Source organism: Trachemys scripta, chromosome 1, assembly GCF_013100865.1.
Source record: "Trachemys scripta elegans isolate TJP31775 chromosome 1, CAS_Tse_1.0, whole genome shotgun sequence".
Classification (NCBI taxonomy): Eukaryota; Metazoa; Chordata; order Testudines; family Emydidae; genus Trachemys; species Trachemys scripta.
Genome location: NC_048298.1, coordinates 128,144,752 through 128,169,495, shown reverse-complemented (window position 1 = coordinate 128,169,495; position 24,744 = coordinate 128,144,752). Strand labels below are relative to the sequence as shown.

At 42.6% G+C, this 24,744-nt stretch overlaps 1 protein-coding gene across 1 annotated transcript in view; it reads left to right on the top strand.

Moving 5' to 3' along the window:
* CD9 (CD9 molecule) overlaps nucleotides 1-24,744 on the top strand; it is a 39,489-nt gene that overhangs the window by 4,161 nt on the left and 10,584 nt on the right. Inside the window, exons 2-4 of the mRNA XM_034784796.1 lie at nucleotides 13,447-13,549; nucleotides 19,367-19,464; nucleotides 24,131-24,205. Coding sequence (XP_034640687.1) covers nucleotides 13,447-13,549; nucleotides 19,367-19,464; nucleotides 24,131-24,205 — 276 coding nt within the window. The remainder of the gene's footprint in view (nucleotides 1-13,446; nucleotides 13,550-19,366; nucleotides 19,465-24,130; nucleotides 24,206-24,744) is intronic.

The window sequence follows — 24,744 nt, the reverse complement described above, 5'->3', positions numbered from 1 at the left end:
GTGTATACAGTGCCTAGAACAACGGGGCTCTGAAACCTGAACAAGGTCTCCAGGTGCTACTGCAGTACAAATAATTGGTGAGGAGAATCCATATTTTCATATATGTGTCCTAGGATAAAATGATAGACAGATTGTTTTAGCCCTCAAGTCAAATAAAATAAGGGATATTTTTTTGTCTCAAAACTCTTAAGAGGCTGAAGGTCCTTCATTCTTAAACTGACTTTTATAGTAACAAAGTTTAAATTTAGAGACTTAACCTGCACTTGCAGCTGGTCCATGTTCTGGGAAGGTGTGTGGTGGTGGTGGCAGTGGGAGAGCAGGGGTTGGAATTAGCTAGACACTAGGGGAGAGTGGCATGGAGGAGTGAGATGTCTTGGTGCACCATGCAGCTCAGTACTGACTAGCACTGTTTCTAAAGTGAGGACTTGGGAAAGGAATTCTTGTTCCTGAGTGGCCCCACTGCCACTTGCAGGAGGCATCCACCTTTCCCTGATGACCAGTAGCCAGAGGGTCCTGAAGACAAATTAGATCTTTAACATCAATAGTTAAACTAAATGTCTTTCTCTTAATACAGTACTTCCTTTTTCTGTAATAGTTGCTCCTGATTAACTCCATGTGTTGACACACTTTGGGCTGGGAATAAGAGTAATTCTCATCCATCCACAATTACTGTTGTGAATAGGTGGGGGAATAAAGTGACTAACTTTTGAGCATAGACAAGCCCTGAAACAGGTACCCTGAGAAACTGAACTGTTAATGTGGATTAAGGTAGGATGTGAAGTTATAACACAGTAGCTGTTCCTGAGTAACTCCATCTGTGGACACTCTTATTCCAGAATAAGAGCACCTCGGTTCCTGTTTAGGTTTGTTCCAAAATGAATTAAGCTAAATTGCCCAAAGTCACTTACTGTGGAATAAGACTGTCCCTACGGGGGTCTATTGTGGAATAGTTTATTCTGCAACAGCTAATCCAGGCTCTCCCTCTGTAGACAAGTCCAAAGAGTGTCCACACATGTAGTTAATGAGGAACAGTTAATCGGGGTAACTCCATGCCTCCACAAGCCTAACTAATAATTCTTAGCTCTTAAAAGAGGGTTCACTCATACAGGGCACAACTTGCGGGGGTGGGAGGGGGATAGGTATGCAGGGGTGAATGCAGCCACTGAAAATAAGTTTATCTAATGAGGAGTCTTGAGTTAAATGTCTCAGTCAATTTCATATGATCTACCTTAGAATTAGACTGAGGTGCCCTTGCCTTAAAGCTGTTTTAAAGACTCTGTTTTTTAAACACAGGTATACAGGCATATTGTGACCCAGGCAGAGGACTATGAATCCCTAGGAAATTTGCACATGAGAGATCAAGCTCATGAAGACTGTACTAGCATCAGTCTGGCTAGCTACTGAAAATGGTAGTTAAGCAGATGCCTCTTAATTTCCCCCCTTACAGCCCCCTCCCCCCACTTCAAGGATGACTGTACCACTTAATTAAGTTATTCCCCTAATTATAGGGTGTAGTTTCATTCTGGCACTTTCCCTCTTTGAATATTGAACTTTCAAGGGTTCCCCACCCAATCTTAAAGATATGAAGAGGATGGTCGTTCAACCATACTCTCCTCTTTTCCCTCCAGGTGAGGGAATTCCCTGAGAAGCTCACACCACACCTCTTACTGCCCTTATTTTGATGTTTACATTAGGCTTGTAAATTGGTTTTAAACTGTACCTTTAGTTAAAGTGGTGCAACTCTGAATATAGATAATAAGGCCTTATAGATTCCTGTTCCTCATCAGTGTAGTGGGGTGTGTGGCCTTAACCACACTTATGAGTGGCCCCTTAAAAATACTTAGCTTACAGAGCCAAATTTTTGTCTTGAAATTCTATATCTGGGCTTGGGCAATCCCACTTGTGCATAGTGACAGGCTACTTGGAATGGAGCTGGGGAGCAGCGTGGCCCAGGCACTGGTGTTGGAAGGACCTGGGAGCAGACCAGATGGAGCCACCAATTCTCTTAGGTGTGATGGGGGAACCAGGGAGCACAGCAGCCGGAATGGGTGAGAGAGGAAAGAAGTTAGAGTAAAAGAAGTGAAGGAAGTGAGGGAGAGAGATAGAAAGCATGGTATGCGGGAGAGTTAAAAAGAGGGAACCGATGCTAAAAATAACTTGGGAAAGGGAGTGCTATATCTGCAACAATCACCACCTTCTGATGTATTGCACTTCCACAAATCAGAAAAGCGGCCGTGTTTTGATTAGGCTAAATTCCTTCATCGGGGTTTGAAGTCAGTTGGACTTGTGCTCCTAAACAACTTAAGTTGAGATTTTCAGAAGCCCTTAGGGGCTCTTTAAATTTTTGGCCTGTATATAAAAAATGTTCACAGTAACTTTAATGTACTGAGTTTTTAGTGTTAGTTCCTGATGCTGCAAACACTTAGGCCTTGTCTACACTATCGCTTAAGTCGACGTAAGTGACGTCGCTCAGGGGTGTAAAAAAACCATCCCTCCCACCCAAGCAACATAACTTACATCGATTTACACCACGTTAAGGCAGTGGGAGATGCTTTCCCATCAACATAGCTTCTGCCTCTTATTGAGGTGGATTAATTATGTCAACGGGAGAGCGCTCTCCCATCGACTTATCGTGTCTTCACCAGACCCGCTAAATCAAATCCTCTGCATCAATCTCAGTGGCACCGATTTAGCACCAGAGTGAAGACAAGCTCCTAAACATGTCTTAAGTTTAAGCACTTGGCTAGTCCCATGGAAGACAATGGAACTACTCATGTGAGTACATTTAGTCAGTTTTTACAGTAAGTTTACGTGTTTGCAGCATCAGGGCTTTAATTTTCAATATTTTTTGGTTTTTTTGCTTATAGCAGTCTTGCAATATTCAAAGACAATACCCTACTAGTAGTGGCAGTTTAAAATTTATAATGAATTATAATATACATGTTCTGTTTATCTAAAGTTGCAATAGCTCATGTGCTAAAATTAGTTTTACAAAGCCTCAACCTGACTTAAATGAAAAAAAAAAAAATCAAGTGACTTAAATCTTTGAACCCTGTTTTGAAGTACTATTTTGTATCTCTCACTCACCCTTGTTTACAGAGGCCATGATTCCAGTAAAACTATGGTTAATGGTAAGACTGGACTTTGGAGGCTTCTTCCTTTCTTCAGCGTGTGTCTGATCCACTTTGTGACAGAGCACTTAGTTCATCTGTTTGTTGTAGTACCATAGCGTGGAGGGTTGGATTTGATGGCTTCTCAAGGTCCCTTCCTGTCCTACATTTCTATGATTGTATGAAAAACAGCCAGCCTCTTTAAAGTGTACTGACAAATATAGAACAGACTTCCTTAAGCCAGCGGTTCTCAACCAGGGGTCTGGGAGCCCCTAGGAGGCCAGGAGCAGGTTTCAGGGGGGCTGCCAAAATAAACCAGAGTGCAGGGCTGGTGTTAGACTCCCTGGGACTCAGGGCAGAAAGCCGAACCCAAGCCGCGCGGGGCTAAAGCCAAAGTCCAAGCAACTCAGCTTGGCAGGGCCCCCTGTGTTGTGGGGCCACAGGCAATTGCCCTGCTTGCTACAAAAAAAAAAAAAGTTGAGAACCCCTTCCTTAAGCCACTCAAATAAGTTGGGGGGGGGGGAGGAAGAGTTCTCACAGAGCAGAGACGTTCAGCAAAAATATTAAAAAAAACAAAACAGCCCAAGCATTTTTATAAAATATTTTCTCTCTGCCTTGTGTAATGGTCAAGGCTGTTGACTTAGTCATGGGCTGTAGAGCCTGAATCAAAATACTACTTGTGGTCAATTGAACTGATATGTTAACTTCCAGTGTACTTACTTGAATTCCATGTAAAATGTAGAGGAAAGTCAGGAGCACAATTACAGTATACTGCCCTGAGCAATCTGATGTGAAATTATCTGTATTTAGATTTCTAGCAGTTTTAACTTAATTTGCCATTTAAATAAATGTAAAACCAGTAGACTGACTTCTGAATAGTAACTTGTGTAAAATGGCCACTAGTCTTGGCTTTGGTTCAAGAATTCCCTGTAATGTCCTACCATTTTATTGCAATAAATGCTGTTGCAGTACAGTAGGCATTGCGTTAACTTTGCAAATAACACTCTGGAATTGGAACTTGCTTAATGAGAAAGAAAACATCTTTTTTCCAAGCCATAAATTTCCAAAGCAAAGTAGGGTTAAACGTGATTGTAATAAACAGTGGCTGACTCTTTTCTAATATGCATTATGCATCTCAGAAGCTTGAAAAGTCATACTGCTGTGGATAGTGATGCCATTACTAAGGCTCAACCTCAGTCCATTCAAAACCTTTATTTGATTTTCTTATCCATGATTTTCTTTCCTTGTCTACAGTGAGCCAGAAGTTTTAGTCTGTTCAAAATCAGACATGTTGCTCATAATAATCTCAAATTGCTCATAATAATCTCAAAACTTTTCTACATGCTTCATAGTATCACGTCTGGTCTTGGCCCAAGGCAGTATATCGGCATGCATATGTGGGGGTAGAGGTTGTTTTGGTTTCTGTACCAGTGGAAAGATTGAGATAAATGTTTTGGTAGTTTTCTTGTCCCCCCTCCCCACCTTCAAAACCACACCGACTTACTCTACACTCACATTCTTAAGGTGGGGAGGGCAGGGCATGCTTTTGGATAGCCCTAAATGAGGAATGGTCATTTAGTGATGCCTGGAAAAAACAGTCAAGTAGTAGCCAAAAATTATTATTGATACTTTTCCCCCCCCCCCCCCCCCCCTCCATCTTTCTCCTCCTAATTCTGTTCCGTGCAGCACTATGATGCTCACAGCTGTGGAAATACTCTGGTTTTAACTGACTGCAATGCACTGCCACAGTCTCACTTCCTTTCCCTCGAAATTAATTTCCCAAACTTGATTTTAATCAAATATACATCACTAAATGGCATTCATTTCAAATTTTAGCAGCTCTAGGGATTTGCACTCCAAAGTGCAGTGAGCTTTTAATAAGCTTTGAAAAAGGAGCCTAGGCGCATAGTAAATGACCACTTTCTAATGCCATCTGAATGAAAGTGGAAGAGTCCCTCTCTCCCTTGATCCATTCCTCCCAAACCCACTTATCCAGAGACATACACACCTTTCATATGGCATTGGAAAGTACCCAGGAGTTCTCATAGGCCTTCTCTTGGGCACTATACTCTGACATTCATTTTAAATCACAAGAGTTCTGGCACACATCAGCCTAGTCTGCTCTCTGCATCCCTTGTTAATTTGCCTAATTGAAGGTTTTAGTCCTTTATCTTCAAAAGCCCTGCACATGATTAATCCCAGCAAGTTTATTATTTGTATTACTGTAACTCCAACAGAGGGTGGGGCCATGTTATGTTAATACCCCTACATACACATAGTAAGGGACAGTCCCTGCTCTTAAGAGCTTGCAGTCAAAATAGGTGCCACAGACAAAGGGTGGGAGAGGAAACTGAGGCACAGAAAGGTAAAGTGAGATGGTCCTTCACTTCAAGTCCATGACCCACGCAACAGCTATGTCCCTCTGGAACAGGGGTAATCAATTATTTTTTTGTCAAGGTCCAAATTTCTTGGTCAAGGTTCAGACTCCAGAGAAAATACAAAAATAACAACAATAATGATACATAAATAAAAAGATGTTGCAGTCTGTTCAAAAGCATCTGGCGGTTCGGATTTGTCCCCTGTGCCGCCTATTGACTACCCCTGCTCTGGAACAATGGAGCTTTCAACCTCTAGATGGAGATTTGCGCACACGAGGCTTGGTCTACACTTAAAATAATACTGGTATACTGCATCAGTGAGGGGTGTGCAATAATAGCACCTGTGATTGACCTAGCTATGCCGACAAATCCCCCAGTGTAGAGTGAGCTGTGTTGGTGGAAGAGGGCTTCTGAGAAGTCAACACAGCTAACATCATTCAGGGAGGTGGTGTTCCTACCTTGACAAACAACCCCCTTCTGTTTGTGTAGGGGCTATAACTGTGCTGACATAGTTATGCTGGGGTAGGTTCTGTAGTGTAAACATAGCCTCAGACAGATTTTTCAGAAGCTGTTCCACAACTGTGGAACTCTGTCGTTTTGAAGAGATTGGAAGAAATAACTTATTTTTTCACCTGCAAATTGAGAAGTAAAATCCACTTCTCTGCCCTTGCCTTCACAGGGTACAATAACTTATAACACACACTTGATGATGATGGGGTGGAACAAAAGGTAGAGATTTTCTCTTAGATTTCTTTCTTTTTCTTTGATAAGGTACTCAGATGCAATGTTGAGTGGAGCTCTCCCTTATCCCTCTCATGAAATGTAACCTAGCCACTTTGTCAGCATATGGCAAGCTTTTAAACAGGAGTTATGACTTGTAAAACTTTTAAATTAATTACACAGGTTTCTTCAGAGTTGGTAAGTTCTTTGAACCATAGCTCTAATAGATCTTATGCAGGCAGTGCTTATGGAGTGACAAGCTCCATAGTCTCCATACGATTGAGGCAATGGAGAGGTCGGTAATGGTCATCATGGAGCTTGGTTCTGTAGCAGCAAATACAGAAGGCTCACAAGTACGTTCTGTATACCTTGCAAGCTCTAAGGAAGAAACTGCACTTAACTAACCCATCTAGGCATCATCTGCCAACCTTGAGACCTTACTTTTAGGATGTCTTTGAGCTTCTGGAACAGGAGTTGTCTCTGTCCACAAGCTCACAGACTCCGCTGGATGTGTGTGTGTGTGTTTCTTGTATCTATCTGACCCTGTGCCTGTGGAGGTCACAACCTGTGCCTGTGGAGGTCATGCCCTTCTCAAGGCCAATGAAGGATTTAAGTTCAGAAGAGATCTTCTGGAGATCCAAGAGGATCAAATTACTTCAGTGATTAACTCCAAAACTAGTTGCCTGACCTTCTAACATAGTATATTTGTTCTTGTACAAGATAAATGAATGAAACTTGGAATAAGTAATTTTTTATACCCTGATATCTCCTTGTTCAATTAACATAACACTTTCCTTAAAAACATAAAAGACCCCACTAGCAAAGTTTCAATAAGTGTTTTCAAGGAGAGGTGGAAATAGGTTGTATACCATCCAGGACTGGCGCCAGCTTTTTTGCCACCCCAGGTGGTGCCAAGGACGGAAGAGGACAGGAGAGGGGTGGTTCCGGGAGATCCCACCACCGAAATGCTGCTGAAGACCGGAGCGGCTGAAGATCCTGCCGCTGCGAAGCGTCGCTGCCGAAATGCTGCCGAGGGACCCAAAATGCTGCCCCCCAAATCCTGGTGCCCCAGACAACCGCCTAGGTTGCCTAGTGGTTGCGCCGTCCCTGATACCATCTCAGCTTTATAACTTTCATCTCACATCCAGCTCAGTCATAGAGCTATTCTTTCCTCCCACCTTCCCCTTATCTTCCTCAAGATTGGTTATCCAGAATAATCTGTTCTGTCACAATCCAGTTATCCAGTAACTCCACTCTGCAACATTATAGGTGTGCATGGGTTTTCTACAGGAAAAAATAAGGCAGGTCTGGGACTCTGGTCCAAATAATTTGAAAATCCAGGATGGCTATGCACAGCAAGGGAGCAAAAAAGCAGTGTATCAAATTGGATTGGAGTCAAAACAGTAAATACCATGATAACCTTTGTGTGAACTATAGCTTGTATGTTTATATATAATTAAAACAAAACAAAGAGTTTGTGTGAGCAGGGTCTTACAGGAATAATCAAGTGGTGCTCAGCATTGCAAAGCTAACAGAAAGAGGTGAGCTCAGAGGAGGAACTTTAAAGACGGAGGTTGCATGGGGACACAAGTGCAGGAAGGAAGTGGAGACTAGGAGAGTGTCAAGGTGCATGCAGTTGGGAAAAGAAAGGGCATGTTGTGGACCACAGTAGGAGACAAGAATACATATACAGGGGCACAGCCTGGAAAGCAACAAAGGGGAGTTTGCATTTGATAATGACTGGAAGCCAGTGTAGGGATTAAGAAGAGGGATGATGTAGTAAGAGTAACATGCAAGGAAAACAATTTAGCTGCAGTCAGATGGATTGAGGAGTGATGCAAGTTCTGGAGGACGAAGCTGCCGTTGTAAGAAGTGAAAGATGACTAGGGATGGATTTTGGAGGAAGCAATCTGATGCTTAGTAGCCTTAATACAAATGGCAAAGAAGAGAAGTCTAAAAAGTCAAGTTCCTGCCATTACTAGTGCCCTCTTTGGGGATTAGAACTCTTTTTCAGCCATCAAGTTGGATATCAGTTTAATTCCTGTTTTTGTTTAGACTTAACACAGTGTCTATGATGGACAGATCCCATTATGGGAACAGGCCTAAGTTTTGCGGGTAGAGTGGATTTCAACTTAATATCTTTAATTCTTCAATTAACTTATGTTTAAAAAGTTAACTTTGGGTTTCTATACCATCTCTGGATTCAACCTGTCAATTCTGGGGGGGGGTTTAACAGTTGTATTGTTCTTGCCTTTTAAAAAAAATGTTTTTTCTCTCTCCTGTTGCTGTATGCAAAAACCCACACAAACAAAGGGGAAGTGACTGTGACTGTATACGGGGAAACAGTGGAACTGACTGACTCTGTGTTGTTTATACGCACCAAGTAACAAGCTTAAATTATATGCTTATTGTTTAGGCTTAGTAGCCTGTGTTACAAATTCAGAACAGGAAATTGTGGTCGGAAAATGCCACAAACAAAAGATCTGTCTCCTTCAGTTCTTCAGATATATCTGCTTAACTTTTTGACCCCAACAAAATACCTCCCCAAATCTGTTTTTTATTTTTTTTCTACAACACCTGTGGAGAGGGAGCTAGATTCTTGGTGCATCATCAACAGAATCATCAACTATGCTCTATCCATATAATTTTTATTAGGGGTGATCCATTCTACTTATAAATTGAGCCTCTTTTAATATATATCATTGAGAAGTAATAAGCTTAGAGCTCTGTAATGCCATTTTTATAGTTGCTTCAGAGTAGAATTGTACTCCAAAGTAGAAAACATGCCACTCCATAAAATAACTTGGATCATCACTGGTTTTCCTTCTAGTTGGAGTTTTACAGTGTTGTGGTAGCCAGACAAAAATCATAAAAGCATCCTTTTGATTTGAGAAGAATGTGGTTTAAAAAAACCAAACTCCCTTCTGTTTTTAAAAACTGGTCTTGGATTTGCTATAGGTCAGCTCTTTATAGCTTAAAACCAACAGTGTCCAGCTTCCCTTTCCCAGGCAGAAAGCTAAAAATGGAGACAGACTTTTCTGCTCAGCTCTAATTTGAAAGATGAGGCCCAAATTTCTCAACTTGGATTGGAATTATAAAAATCCCCAAATTTGGGGTGGTGGTGGGTAGATTGGAGAGTCCAGATAAGGTTGCCAGGCGTCTAGTCGAAAAGGGACCCTGGCGGCTTGGGTCAGCACAACTGACTGGGCTGCTAAAAGTCTGGTTGGCCGCAGTGGTCAGCTCCGTGCGGCTCCTGGAAGTAGCGTGCATGTCCCTCTGGCTCTTAGGTGGAGGGTCGGCCAGGGGGGCTCCAGCTCTGCAGCTCCCATGGGAGCTCCGCGACCAGTGAGGCCTGTGGGGGCGGTTCATGCAGACAGGAGCAGCATGCAGAGCCCCCTGGCCACCCCATGCCTAGGAGCCAGAGCGGCATGTCGCTGCTTCCCGGAAGCCGCCTGAGGTAAGCGCGACTGGGAGCCCTGCCCCACCCTGGAGCCCCCTCCTGCACTCTGAACCCCTCGGCCCACCCCAGAGCCCTCATCCCCTTCCACACCCCAACCCCCCTTCCCTACCCCAGAGCCCCCTCCCACACTCCCAACCCCTCATCCCTAGCCCCAACCCAGAGCTTGCATCCCCAGCCAGAGCCCTCATCCCCTGCCCCAGCCCAGTGAAAATGAGTGAGGGTGGGGGAGAGCGAGGGAGGGGAGATGGAGTGAGCGGGGATAGGGCATTGGGGCAGGGCAAGGCTGTTTGGTTTTCTGCAATCAGAAAGTTGGCAACCCGATGGTAAGGGCTTGTCTCCATTAACTTGGGAGGCCATTGCAAGTTGAATCAGATATGCTTTCAGTCATTTTATTCACAAAAGGCTTGAGGCTACCTGAAAACCAAATAATAGCAATATCTAGCCTTAGGAAGCAAAGAGGGTAAGTGTCACTGTACTGAGAAGCTGGAGCGTTGTGAGTAAACAACCTTAATCGGATCAAACATTCTATTAAGGGTACATTAACAAAGAACCATTTATTACAACATCAATTGCTTATTAATTTGTTACAGTCCAACTGGTCTATAGGTCACTCACAATCATGTTTTGTAACTACAATACACCATCCACTGACAAGTTTATAACTATCTAAAATACACATTACTTGGGTCAGTAACAGGCTTACAACCTCTAACGCATAAGCCACTTGAAAATGGAACCTTAGTGAGAACCCGGCATATGCTGAAATGAGTGAGTAGTGCCGAATGCTTGTTGACAAATGAGAGTCACTCCTTGAAAACTCCACACTGCTTCTTTGGCCATTTAGGATATGATGGGCAAAAGGGTGAGAAAAGAATTTCCTGACTCTCTGAGAGATTAAGGCTCTTGCTGAAAGTCCCTTCGTTATGACTCTTGCTGCCTGTGCATGCTGGGGTATCTCAGAATAGCATTATATACTGGACATACTTTCCTTTATAACCCTATGAACTTCTTGAACTTCAGCCTAGTCAAATCTTATTGGCCCCTATTTACACTTTAAAATTTTCCACTGCTTTTATTATATCTAGCAAAGATAAAGTGGCAAACTCTCTCCCCTCCCCCATCAGATGTGGATGCAGTTATACCAGTATTGTTTATTGCCAATCATCAGCAAAGCAGAATAAACTGTACTGTTTATAAAGCACCTTATACTGTTATAACTTTATAACACATTAGGGTTTTTACTGGCATAATTATATCTGTGGAAAAAAATCACACCCTGGATTAACATAGTTACACCAGTAAAACGCTTTAGGTGTAGACCAGGCCTTATTCTTACTCAGTTGAAGTACAACCTGAAGAAGATTGTCTGGTTGCACTTTGGTTTTGAAGTGTCAAGACTTTTTAATGTATCTTTGATTGGGTTGGAAGTCTCTCGATGTGACTGGTTCCTAGAGAACAAACTAATGTGTACTGGTGCGCTCTAGCTAAAGCTTTAGGCTCCTCTTTGATAGGTTGGTCATCAGATGCTTGCTTTTAAAGGTAGTGCTGGTCTTTCAGGTATGTGTGGTTTTCTCTGATCAGGTAAATCCAGTCTTTGGCTGGTCAGAGGTTGGTTCATTCTCCCTGACACCCCCCCCCACACACACACACGCCCAAACTCCTAAGGTATTTTTAAAGCCTCTTTAAGGACAATCTACACTAAGGTGAGGTGAGGCTATTTAAATTGCAACTCCTCTCTAAACTATTAAAAATAAAAGCCCAAATTTTCCCCTGCTAGTGATTTTTCCCTCTCGTCCCTTCAAGGAACTCCACACACTTCCATCATTTTGGGGAGAGAGATTGGGAGAGGGGAAATATGTATATGGGCAACAAAAGTTCACCTCTTTCCCCCCCCCCAAGAAATGTCTGTACTATAATACACAGGAAGAAAAGGGGGCTATTGCTCCCTCTCTTTGTGCATTTGTCCAGTGCAGGGTTTCACTGGGGTCCAGGGGAACAGGGTATGATGTGATAGAGGGAAACATGCGCACCCATGGAGATCAGTGGCGACGGGTTGTCTGCACTATCTGCAGAGGGGACAATAATTTGAGCCTTTGTAACAATTTCCAGTCTCTCTTGGGTGCAGAAGTCTGTGAATGCCATTCTGTTCTCTCTTAGCTCATATTTAAGTAGCTTAACCCTTCCCTAGGATTTCCTAAACCTTAGGCCTAACTGTTACTAGTTCTAGTCATCTGTTACAAACTTCTCTTTGCCCTAGAAAACATTAAGGCAAAATCTAAGGACTTGGCTACACGAACATTTAGTTTGTGGCAAGCTGGGGTGTAAATCTACCCCACACTCACCTTGCATGTAGTTAGGGTCTTTCTGCACCCTGCTGCTGCTGCTAAAAGTTTCCTAGTGTGCACTGATCTACTCCCATTTCAAAGCAGTATAGGTGAAAACACACTAGGGGACTTTCAGTGCGTGGCAACAAGATCCACACACAGACACTTAGTGCCTGGCAGGCAAGTGTGGGGTAGGTTTACACCTTAGCTTGCCGCAAACTAAGAGTTCATGTAGATAACCCCTAATTCTTGTAGCTCTAATCTATAACCCCTTGTTTTGGAAGCAGGGCAACTGTTCCAGAGGTTAGTCTGTGAATATTAAATGGTCTTTGCCACATGTGTGCGCGCAGCCAGGCTGGCAGGATCCTTGGGTACACAGACTTGGTTCTTTGTTTGCAGATCACCTTTTTTGGTCCAATTTTGGATGCAGAACTTCAGATTAGGATAGAGCAGTGTTTCTGTCACTGCCTTCTGTATTTTTTACCCCTCTTACAATGTGCCCACATATCTCCTTTGCTTAGCTCCTACTTTATGCTGGGTAGCCTTGGACTGATGAGCTCCGCAGACATATGAAGAGTTTTTATTTTTACCACTGTGCCAGAAACACTGAACATCACATGACATAAATCTGGCTATTCCCTTAATTCATTGAAATTACTAGTGGGTCTTCATATAGGAAGAAATAAAACTGCCTACAAAGCATGGTCTTCAGCATATTACAAAGTTGTCTTCTGTGTGAAAACATCAGTATGATGCAGTATTCAACCTGATTACAATAGGTCCTCTGTAAAGCAGTGTTGGGTTCAAGGATAAGTGGGAAATATATAAGGGCAGGTCTTCACTATGGGGGGGGGGGTCGATTTAAGATAGGTCGAATTCAGCTACGCTATTCGCATAGCTGAATTTGCGTATCGGAGCCGACTTACCCCGCTGTGAGGACGGCGGCAAAATCGACCTCCGCAACTCCCTGTCGACGACGCTTACTCCCACCTCCGCTGGTGGAGTAAGAGCGTCAATTCGGGGATCGATTATCACGTCCCGACGAGACGTGATAATTCGATCCCCGAGAGATCGATTTCTACCCGCCGATTCAGGCGGGTAGTGTAGACCTAGCCTAACCCAGCAAGTTGACACAGTCTAATACGTAACATGTCTTCAGTATGGAACAAGAATGACATTCAGCTTGATCTGTAAATTATGGTGCAATAAAACTTGTGAAATACTCTGCTGGATATGTACAAAGCTGGAGACTAATACGGAACCAACTTGGAATGTAAATATGCCAAAATGAAAATAACATCTTAGTTCTGGAAATTAAATGACAAGCAATGTCCTCCTTCTCCTTCATAATAATAATATTAGTCTAAAAATAATATGTAAAATTATCATCCTCACCTACATTTGTAACAGCATAATAGTTATTTCTTTAACAACCTTTTTCTTTACTCATACAGCTTTTAGGAACTGCAGTCCTTGCAATTGGACTATGGCTTCGGTTTGATACGCAGACAAAAAGTATCTTTGAGATGGAATCCAACAATTCAAACTTCTATACTGGTAAGCAGTGAAGTAATTTGAGTACCATAAATTCCCTTTGTACCAAGAACTTTCTGATAATGGACTCTGTCTTCTTTAACCTTCACAAAGACGTGCCAGAGTGCAGTACTCAATTGTTGTCTGAGATTTTAAGTTGTTCAGGTAAATATGGTGAGTCTGGAATAAGCACACCTCTCTTTCAGGGAGACAGCTAGCTATGTGCTTTGTACCGTGCAGATGCCTACACATACATACACTGGTTTAACATGCAGTGGAGATCTAAGATATCCCATAGAAGAAGAGCACTAATAGATCAGTTTTGCCTCTTTGGCTGGCATTAGAGATGTGTGTGCGTCTGTGCTTACACTATGCTTACCAGTCCTAGAGACCTCTCTAGACATGATGAGATAGAGCATGTGTTTCCCTGTGTGGAGGACTGGCTGATGAAGGACAATCCCTTGGAAGGGATCCAAGTACTGGTCTATATCTCCAGCAGGATATGAGAGTCACTAGAGCTTCATTCTAAACCGAGTTACTATTTGTGCAGTGACTTGAAAAAATTACAGTGCAATAAAAGTTATTACTAAGCTCCCAACGTCTGAACTTAGAGGCAACAAGAGTATGTATGACTCTTGATAGACCTGGCTCGTGTCAAAGCTTTCAAACCCCAGGACATCGTGATTTGTCACAGAAGATGCTCCAGAACCAGAAAGTCTCAGCAAGGATCATGCTTGTGCACATTGGGCCTCATTGATGCAGTAATATGTTTGGTAGCCTTGGCAAATATTCAAATGAGATAGCCTCCATAGAACCTGAGGGACTTGTTCATAAGCTCACAGATTCATTTCCTCCAAGAGTTTGCATCCTATCCTCTACACACTAGTGTGAAGGGAGCTGAAGTACCATCTTGCATCTACCAGTAGGAAGAGTCCCAAATTCCTCTATTCAAAATTATATTCTCTGTGGATTCACAAAGGGAATGGGGGCTAGAACTAGAGCTGGTCAGAGTATTCAACCTGCTGAAAGCTCCTTCTGAACCACTCTTTGACATTTTATCTCTCAGGTATGAGGTTAACCTCTTGGATCGCTTGGTAAACTGGGGACAAACAACATAGGTTTTAATACCCCTAAATGTAAATATGTACTTCTAGGAACAAAGGATGTAGGCCAAAATTACATGAAGGGAGACTCTACCCTGGGAAGCAGTGACTCTGAAAAAGATTTGGGAGTCATGGTGGATAATCAGCTGTGGCCAAAACAGTTAATGCAATTCCGGGATGCATAAACAGGGGAATCTTGAGTAGGAGTAGTAAGGTTATTTTACCTCTGTATTTGGCACTGGTATGGCTTCTGCTGGAATACTGTGTCCAGTTCTGGTGCCCACAATTCAAGAAGGATGTTGATAAATTTCGAGAGGGTTCAGAGAAGAGTCACGAGAATGATTAAAGGAATGGAAAATAATGCTTATAGCTAAGGTGAAGATTTTGTCATGGTTATTTTTAGTAAAAGTGACAGACAGGTAGCAGGCAATAAACAAAAAATTATGGAAGCCCGTGACCTGCCTGTGACTTTTAATAAAAATAATGGGGGGGGAAGGGGCTGAGGGGGGATGAAGGTGGGGGAGGGGGCCACCATGCACCATCCCATGAGGTCTCAGAGCTCCAGGGCCCCCCTGCAGGGGTGAGGTGGAAAATGTCACAAAGGTCTCTGCAGGGCCGGCTCCAGGCACCAGCTGAGCAAGCTGGTGCTTGGGGCGGCATATTGTTTGAGGCGGCATTCTGCCCAATCCTAGGGTGGCACGGACGCTTTTTTTTTTTTTTTTTTCCCCCCGCTCCAGCTGCCCTGTAGGGGGTGGCGGCGCGGAGAACCAGAGCGCCCTGCAGGGCAGTCCTCTTCCTTCCCTCCCCGCCGACCGGAGCTGTAGCCCTGGCTGCCCCCTTCTCTCACTTCCTCCCTCCTCCCCCCTCCCCTCCCCAGCCGATCCCCCTGCCCCCCCCCCGCAGGTTTTTTTTTTTTTTTTTTTGCTTTGCCGTTCTGGCCGCCACGTTTTTTTGGGGGGGGCGGGGCGGCCAAAAAGCCAGAGCCGGCCCTGGGTCTCTGGAAGTCATGGAATCCGAGACCTCCATGACCTAATCTTATCCTTTATAGCAAGGGTTCTCAAGCTTCATTGCACCACGACCCCCTTCTGACAACAAAAATTACTTCACAACTCCAGGAGCGGGGACCAAAGCCTGAGCCTGCTCGAGTCCCACTGCCCGGGGCAGGGGGCGAAGCCCGAACCTTACCACTCTGGGCAGGGGGGGTCAAAGCTCAAGGGCTTCAGCCCCAGGCAGGGGGCCTGCAACCTGAGCTCCACTGCCCAGGGCTGAAGCCCTCGGGCTTTGGCTTCAGCCCCGGGCAGTGTAGTTCAGGCTTCAGCCCTGGGCCCCAGCAAGTCTAAGCCAACCCTGGTGACCCCTTTCAAAGGGGTTGTGACCCACTTTGGGTCCCAACCCACAGTTTGAGAACCGCTGCCTTATAGTGATAGAATCAAAGAGCTCAATCTCTTTAGCTTATCAACATAAGAACAGCCATACTCAGTCAGACCAAAGTCCACCTAGCCCAGTATCCTGTCTTCCGACAGTAGCCAAAGCCAGATGCTTAATAGGGAATGAACAGAAACAGGTAATCATCAAGTGATCCATTCCCAGCTTCAGGCAAACAGATGCTAGGGACTCCATCCCTGCCCATCCTGGCTAATAGCCATTGATGAACCTAGCCTCCATGAATTTATCTAGTTCTTTTTGAACCCTGGTATAGTCTTGGCCTTCACAACATCCTCTGGTAAAAAGTTCCATTGGTTGACTGAGTGTTGTGTGATGAAATACTTTCTTTTGTTTGTTTTAAACCTGCTGCCTATTAATTTCATTTGGTGACCCCTAGTTCTTTATCCCCCCTTAGTCGTCTCTTTTCCGAGCTGAAATGGCCCAATCTTATTAATCTCTCCTCATAGGGAAGCTGTTCCATAACCTTTTTTTTGAATAACAAGAATGATTAGGGTAGGGGTAAGGGATGACTTGATTACAATCTATATGTATCTACATGGGGAACAAATATTTAATAATGAGCTCTTCAGTGTAGCAGAAACCGATATAACATGATCCAAGGCTGGAAGTGCAACCTAGACAAATTCAGACTGGAAATAAGGTGTAAATTTTTGACAGTGAGGGTAATCAACCCTTAGAATAATTTACCAAGAGTCATGATGAATTCTCCATGACTGCCAATTTTGAAATCAAGATTAGGTGGTGGTGTGGGCTTTTCTTGTTTTGTTTTTCCTTTTAACAAACAAACAAACAAACAAAAAACACCCTCTAGGAATTATTTTGGGGAAGTTCTATGGCATGTGTTATACAGGAGGTCAGACTAGATGATCACAGTTGTCCCTTCTGGCCTTGGAATCTATGAATCTATTGGTGGAAGTGACTCCAGTTGCCCTAGTGACTGGAATTGCATTATCTCTTCAAGGATATGCTAGTCCGATGATTGCTTCCTGAATTCTTCTCACAGATGGTGTCATATGTCCACCTTTAATCCTCCTTTCAATATTTTCCCCATTCTAGAAATCTATCTCAACAAAGCCCTGCTGGGCAAGTCATGTAAACAGGCTCCCTAAGGGCTTAAGCTGCTTCAGATAAAATACTAAAGTCCACCTGGGCTTGTGGTGCAACAACTTCTTAGAATTCGATCTGGTTTCTTCATGAGCACTATTCCTAAACAGCTGTCTGCTACTTGTTTCATTGCATCCATGAAGCAAATCTGCCACTTCAATGTCTCTAGAGCCAGTTGAAGACTTTCTGATGGAAAAACACTCCACTGTAAAATTCTGATTTGACAAAATCAAAATATTTCAGAGGAACACATCTATTTAATTGCAATCGTCAATGCAAAACATTAATATTTTTCTTCAATAAGGTCAAAGTGCTTCATTTTGACTTTGTATAATTTATATTATAAAAGTCAAAACAAAGTACTTCACTTTTGTCAAGCTTCAAAATTTTCCAGAAACTTCTTGTTTTGCAGAAAATTTTGATCCATCTCCCCATCCCAATTTAGGATGAGAGGAAACTTTTTGAAATGTCAGAATCTCTTACAGAATGGAAATTCCAAGTTTCAACTAACTCTATCTATGTATTTTAGTCTGTCAGTTCACATCCAGGAAACTTGTAGGACAGCTCCAAAGTTTTCTGCATATATATTTTTAAATTGTGCATTGATTATTAATGTTAAGTTGCAGTAGTTGATCAGCCATGGTACTCATGCTGACAATTTCCTGGTTTTGTACTGTGTATCAGGGACTGGAAGTAGGAAGTCTTTACTGGAGGGTCCCCTACTCTAGGACAGGCTGATCTCCACCCCTTTCAAGTAGCCACTTCCTAAGTTGGACAGAGCACCATAGTCAATTTACTCAGTCACTTAATTCTTGTTGTGTGTGGGTGGCTGATTTTTTCTTTCCCTTTCTCTCTTTAAAAGGCAGGGGAAGCTAAATTGTAGTTTTTGTTATGTTCATGTGCCTAGAGGATTCCAAAAGGCACTCGTTCATTTAAAAAGGAAAAACAGCTCTTAAACTCTATACCAGATGGGTATAACTCTTTTTTCCTTCCACCCACATTCTTGTGGAGCCAGTAAACCCTAGGTTAGAGGTAAATTGCCAACCTCGTCTGCCTCCAATCAGAACAATTGCAGCCCAGCCCATGATTCTACAAAGAATAATTTGCAGGATTTGGTTCTGGCATAATTCCAGGTTTTCCCTATATGGGTTTGGAGACACGGTTCTGACATTCTCTGCCCTTTGCCTATAATAGCTTGGCAGAATTAGATTTGTTTGTTTATTTTGCAATTTTGGCAATTAATACTTTTTTTTTTTATTTTGACTTTTACAGTTGTGGGGGTGGTTAGGGCAGGGCTGCATGGGGCATTCTGTGTGGCCAAGGAGCCCAAGACACACAGGTGCAAGGTGGATCCTGGTCTGGCAGAGCCAAGACCCCAGGCCAGGGCCGTCAGAAGGAGGACGACAAGCCCCTGGCTGTGAAGGAGGCTACCTCATTGTTGAATGACTCCTGCCCAGGGAGGGAGCCATTCAGCAGCGGGGTGGCTTCCCCTCACTGCCCTGGCTGAAGGTCTCTGCTCTGCCCCACCAGGGCAGCAGCCGTCCCCATATTTTGTACCTGCGGGGACCAGTGTCATGGGCCGGGTAGCCATGCAGGAAGCCCTCTATAGCTCCACTGCCACAGCCACTCTCACTCTCTTCTGTGATAGTGGAGCTGCAGAGGGCTCTCTCTACCCTGCTGTGTGGCCAGTGACACGCAATCTCTGCAGCAACAAGGGGTGTGTGTGTGTGTGTGTGCGCGCGCACATGAGGGAGGAGGGGAAGGCTGCACTCATTGCTGTTATAAATGAAAAAATATCCATTGGTGTTTGGTGTGTCAGCTGAAATCAATATTTACTGACATCAGTCTATTTTTACATTGAATCTTGCCAAGCCTATTAATAATGTGTCCTAAAAAAACTCTGGGCTTAATGACTTGTGAAAAGAGTGGCAGAGGAGTTACCCATCTTATTGCTACTTTGAACAGAAACTTTTGTTTCCTCACTACCTTTTTGCTGCATGTTCAGATACATTCACTCTAAAGAATCCCCTGTACTGCTTTGAAAATTTCAACCTTAGGAACTTAAACCATGGCAAAGGCAACTACTTACAAATGCTATTGCCCTGAGGAATCTATTAAAAACTAACTGCAATCTTACAATCCCTTATTGGTGAGTACTTCACCAGCTTTGTTTTCCCTTTACCCCCAGGAGTTTATATTCTAATTGGAGCTGGCGCACTCATGATGTTAGTTGGTTTCCTGGGATGTTGTGGTGCAGTGCAAGAGTCGCAGTGCATGCTCGGCTTGGTAAGTGTTTTTGTTTACGGTAATATTTGATCTTGGGCTGGGATGTGTTCTGCAAATGGAACTTTCAAGCATTTTAATAAGGCGAGAGTGGGAATGTCAGGCATATGCAATAGGAATAACGGGCAGCAGATTCTAGCTCTATTTCACTCCAGTTATCACTTGTTTTGAAGCTTTACTTTTCTCTCTTAATATAGATTTGTTAACATAATACAAAATTTAAATGACCCGCATTTGAAGTCAAGTCTTGCTCTATTCCCCATCAAGCATATTCTGTTCAGACAAAGCAAGCTAAAATATTGATATGTGCTGCAACAGTCAAGAGGTAAAAGATGAGATGAGGGATGCGTGAATGCAGAACTGATGGACCGTGTCAATAATGGCACTATTATGCATTTTATTCTGAATACTGTATAACCAATACATGTAATGCAGACAATAGATAATTATATAAATTGCACACATGGGACTAGAACCTTGGTTTTCATCTTCAAAAGCACAGCCCTCGACCATATGAGCCAATAGAAGAACTGCTATAGTTACCAGTAGTCGTAGGCACCACTCTTTCTGAGTGAATTATGGGAGGATAGCATTACTCACCTATATACAAAACTAGTACATCCTATCAGCCTCTCCATGTCTCACAATTAAATACTGTGCATAAAGTCTTCTGTAAATCTTCACAAGATTAACTGCATATCAACACAGGCTTCCATTACAGCTAGGAGAAAGAACTACTCATCATTTGCTGTGTCAAGGAAAAAATTCATTTCCAGAAGATTCAAGTGATACGTGTTGGCTTTCTGATATTTTAACTCCTCCCTCCACCCCTTTCTTTAATGCTTTTAAATGCTAGCAGCAATTTGATTCTCCCTGGTAGTTAGTTAAACACACAGACTTCCTTTGTGTGAGACACAAAGGTCGCTTTTTGACTTCTTAAGGTCACTAAACATCCCATAGTGCAACTTCTATTGCCTAAAATGATCTGAGTTGATGGATCTTAGAGCAGCAGTGGTGACAGAAATTGGGAAAGAACACTTGTGAGAGAAGAAGGACGTAGGCGATATCTACATTACACTGCTCTACAGCCAAAATGCTTCTGAAATAAATGTAGTCAAACTTTATTAATTCTGGGTCACTGAGAACGAAAATAATGCTTAACATTGTTGATTGGCTCTAGTTTTCAAGATATGCTATTGGGTCAGTATATACGACCCTTGACTTGGGAATGGCGGAGGATAAGTGAGTTATAAAGGGAAGGGATCTCAATTTAAACCAGAAATGACTAAAATACATCTTTGACTGGATCTATGAATAAATCTGTGACTGGGTTTGGACAGTATGTGCTTTTTAGGCAAAACAATGAATGATGCAATCTGAAGCTGGTATTGCGTCATCCATGATATGAATAGCATCATGTTATCCCTAGACGTCATGGATGATGCAGTCGTAACAAAGTTTACATCACTCTGCTGAACAAATTGCCCTATATCCGCTCTAGAAATCATACAGTGTCGTGGTCTCTTATTTGTCAGTGTTTGATTTTTGCAAAGGGACATATTTCTGTTTAGCCAAAGTGAGCAGAGATGGCTCGTACTTGTGTGAACAGTGCAGATAACTTTTGCTATGTTTGTGGTGAAGTGACTTTTGCATCACAAAAGCACAGTATAACCACTATGGTTAAGAAAGCCTATCACCTTTATTTTGGCTGCAAAATTGGAGATCAGGACAAGAGGTGGGCCCCACACATATGCTGCAACACTTGTACAACAAAAGGAAATCTATGCCTTTTGCAGTGCCAATGATTTGGAGAGAGCCAACAGATCATACCAGCAATTGTTACTTTTGCATGGTGCAGTTGGGAAAGGTGTGTCAAAGAAGAAAAAGTGGACTGTGCATTATCCAAATATTCCATCAGCTATACGCCCAGTACCCCACGGAGAAGGGCTGCCCATTCCTGATGCACCAGAATCATCCTCACTTGAGTCAGATGAGGAAGAGGATGAAACTTCTGGTCCTGAACCATCAATGTCACAGGACCAACATTTTCTCCCATCTTCCTCCTCTGAACCACACCTCATAACACAAGGTGAACTGAATGATCTTGTCAGGGATTTGGAACTACCCAAGAGTAAGGCAGAGCTGTTGGGCTCCAGACTACAGCAGTGGAATCTCCTGACAGGTGATGTTAGGGTTTCCGTGTTCCGTGACCATCAAAAGGATCTTGTCCCATTCTTCTTCATGGAAGGTGATCTTGTAGCCTGCAACAACATCGATGGTGTGATGGCAGCCCTCAACATCGTTCACAATACAGATGAGTGGAGACTGTTCATTGATTCATCGAAGACGAGTCTTAAAGCTGTTTTACTGCATAATGGCAATGTTTTGCCATCAATTCCAGTTGGTCATGCAGTCCATATGAAGGAAACCTATGACAACATGAAACAACTTTTGAGGTGCATAAACTATGACCAACATCGGTGGCAGCTTTGTGGCGATTTGAAGGTTGTTGCTCTCTTGCTTGGTCTGCAGACTGGATACACAAAGTATTGCTGTTTTCTCTGTGAATGGGATAGTCGTGCAAGAGATTCTCACTACATCAAGAAAGATTGGCCACTCCGACAGTCATTGGAGCCTGGGAGGAAAAGTGTTCAGCATCCACCACTTGTTGAATTAAGGAAGAGTTTGTTACCACCCTTACACATCAAGCTGGGTCTGATGAAGAACTTTGTCAAGGCCATTGACAAAACACAAGCAGCTTTCAAGTACCTCCGTGGAAAATTTCCAAGGTTAAGTGAAGCTAAGGTAAAGGAAGGTGTCTTTGTTGGTCCTCAGATTTGTGAAATTCTTTGAGATGATGCATTTGACCATGCACTGCATGGCAAGGAAAAGATGGCATGGAAAACCTTCCAGTTAGTGGCAATACATTTTTTCTGAAACAACAAGGCAGACAACTACAGGTTGTTGGTGGAAAACCTCCTCAAGGCATACAAAAGCCTTGGTTGCAACATGTCACTAAAGATACATTTTTTGCACTCTCATCTAGATTTTTTTTTTCCACCGAACTGCGGAGCAGTGAGCGACGAGCACGGCGAGCGATTTCACCAGGACATTGCAACAATAGAGAAATGGTATCAGGGCAAATGGAGTCCATCAATGTTTGCAGACTATTGCTGGACAGTGACAAGAGATGCTCTATTTAATGAATACAAGAGACAAGCCAAGAAGCGCCGAGTAGACACTGAATAGGACTAAACCATGTACATAATAGTTTTTTGCCTTTTGTTTCATAATAAATTTGATTTATATAACCCTTTTGCTGATTTTTAAAGTGTTACATAAACAGGACAGGTGAAATATTATCATGTAAAGCAACCATAAACACATGAAAAGACCTAGAGTTTTAATCATAAATTGTAAACCTACTATCTACACAATATACATAGACATAAAATGTAAAAACTTAAATATCTTAGAAACAGTAGCCAATCAGTTGTTTTCATTGTCATATTTGAATTCAGCACATCAAAGTACATAATAAATAGCACATTTTATCTCTGAAGCAGACGACTTCTCAAAAATTGTAGACCAGTGTTACAGAGCCTGTGCTGGCATAGCCCCCTAGCATAGACGCAATGTACACTGATAGCAGGAGTTTTGCTGCCAATGTGTATGGACACAACCTCCCCATACAACACTGTTTATGCTGACAGAAGCACTCTTCTGTTGATATAGCTGCATCTGCATGAAGGTTTTGTCAGCGTAGCTGTGTGGGTCGGATGTGATTTTTTTTTTTCACACCCATAGTGGATATAGCTATGCCAACATAAGTTTAAAGTGTAGACCAGCCTTTAGGCTATGTCTATACTACAGCGGTACACATGCAGCAATGCAGCTGCACCTCTGTAGCACTTCAGTGTAGATTCTACAGCTATGGAAGGGGTTCTCACATTGCTGTAGTTAATCCACCTTCCTGACAGGCAGTAGCTAAATCAGTGTAAGAATTCTTCTATTGACATAGCGCTGTCTACAACTAGGGCTATATCGGCTTAACTACGTCTCTCAGAGGGGTGGATTTTTCACACTTCTGCCTGACCTCAACATCTTGTAGCTGCTCCACAATACAATAGAATTAAAGCAATGACAATACACCATTAGTTCAGTTTCCATAGTTCAATAGTGACCAAAACATGTGACTGGCTTCTTTCATTCAGCACCCACGTGTTGCTTCTAAAGTCTCCCGCTGCCATAATCCTTACTATTTTTCCATTCATATTGCAGAGCCAGCTTAAAGATGTAAAACCTGTCTCCATCACCACTTAAATCCACCATTCCATCACCACTTAATTTCTGAAGTAAAGATCCTGGAATTGGCTTTAAAGTAACACCACATCCCAAAATAAAAATGTTTAGAAACAAAGTCTAGTTGTGTTTCCTCTTCTTTCTCTCTGCACCCCCGCCCCCCATACATGTAATTTATTTCTTTAATTCAGGAAATGCTTTACAATTTACCCATTGAAATGTCACATCATTTGATAGGATTATAGTAATTGTACTTTAGAGATGATGTTTAGGATTTTAAGTCAACTAATTTGAAAAAACTACTCTTTGCAAAGTACTCACAATAAACACCTTGATTTTAATTACTTAAATCTCTCTTCTCTTCTAGTTCTTTGCCTTCCTTCTCGTAATTTTTGCCATTGAAGTAGCTGTTGCCATCTGGGGATTTTCAAATAAAACGACGGTAGGTTTTTGACTATTGCAAGCTCTTAGCACTGAAAATGTCCTCAAGAACTGAAAACATGTTCGGCTGTTTTAAGATCACACAATTAATAGGACAACGCAAAAGACAAATAATTGTTTCACTGGCATGTAAACACAAAATATCTTTCCCAAAGATGCAGGCGGTATAATGGGTCAAACTTTTTAACTGTCCCGTGATACAGGAGAATTTTCTTAACCCTTATACTTCTCCACAACAATGCAGTCTCTCCCCTCTTCTCAGCAAAGACTATGGGCATGTCTACATGGGGAAATTTATCAGTAGCATGATACCTTTATAGTTCCCTGTGCGGACACTTTTTGATTCCAGAATAAGAGTGTGTCTAGATAGGCAGCTATGCTAGTATAAATGTAAAAGTATAATCATACTGTTTGTATTCTGCTGGTAAATCTCCCTGTGTAGACAAGCCCTCAGTCACAGATTCTGTACTGAAAGTCCCTATTATTATGTACTACAATATACTATAATCTAAAAACTGAAATTATTCTAATATACAGAGT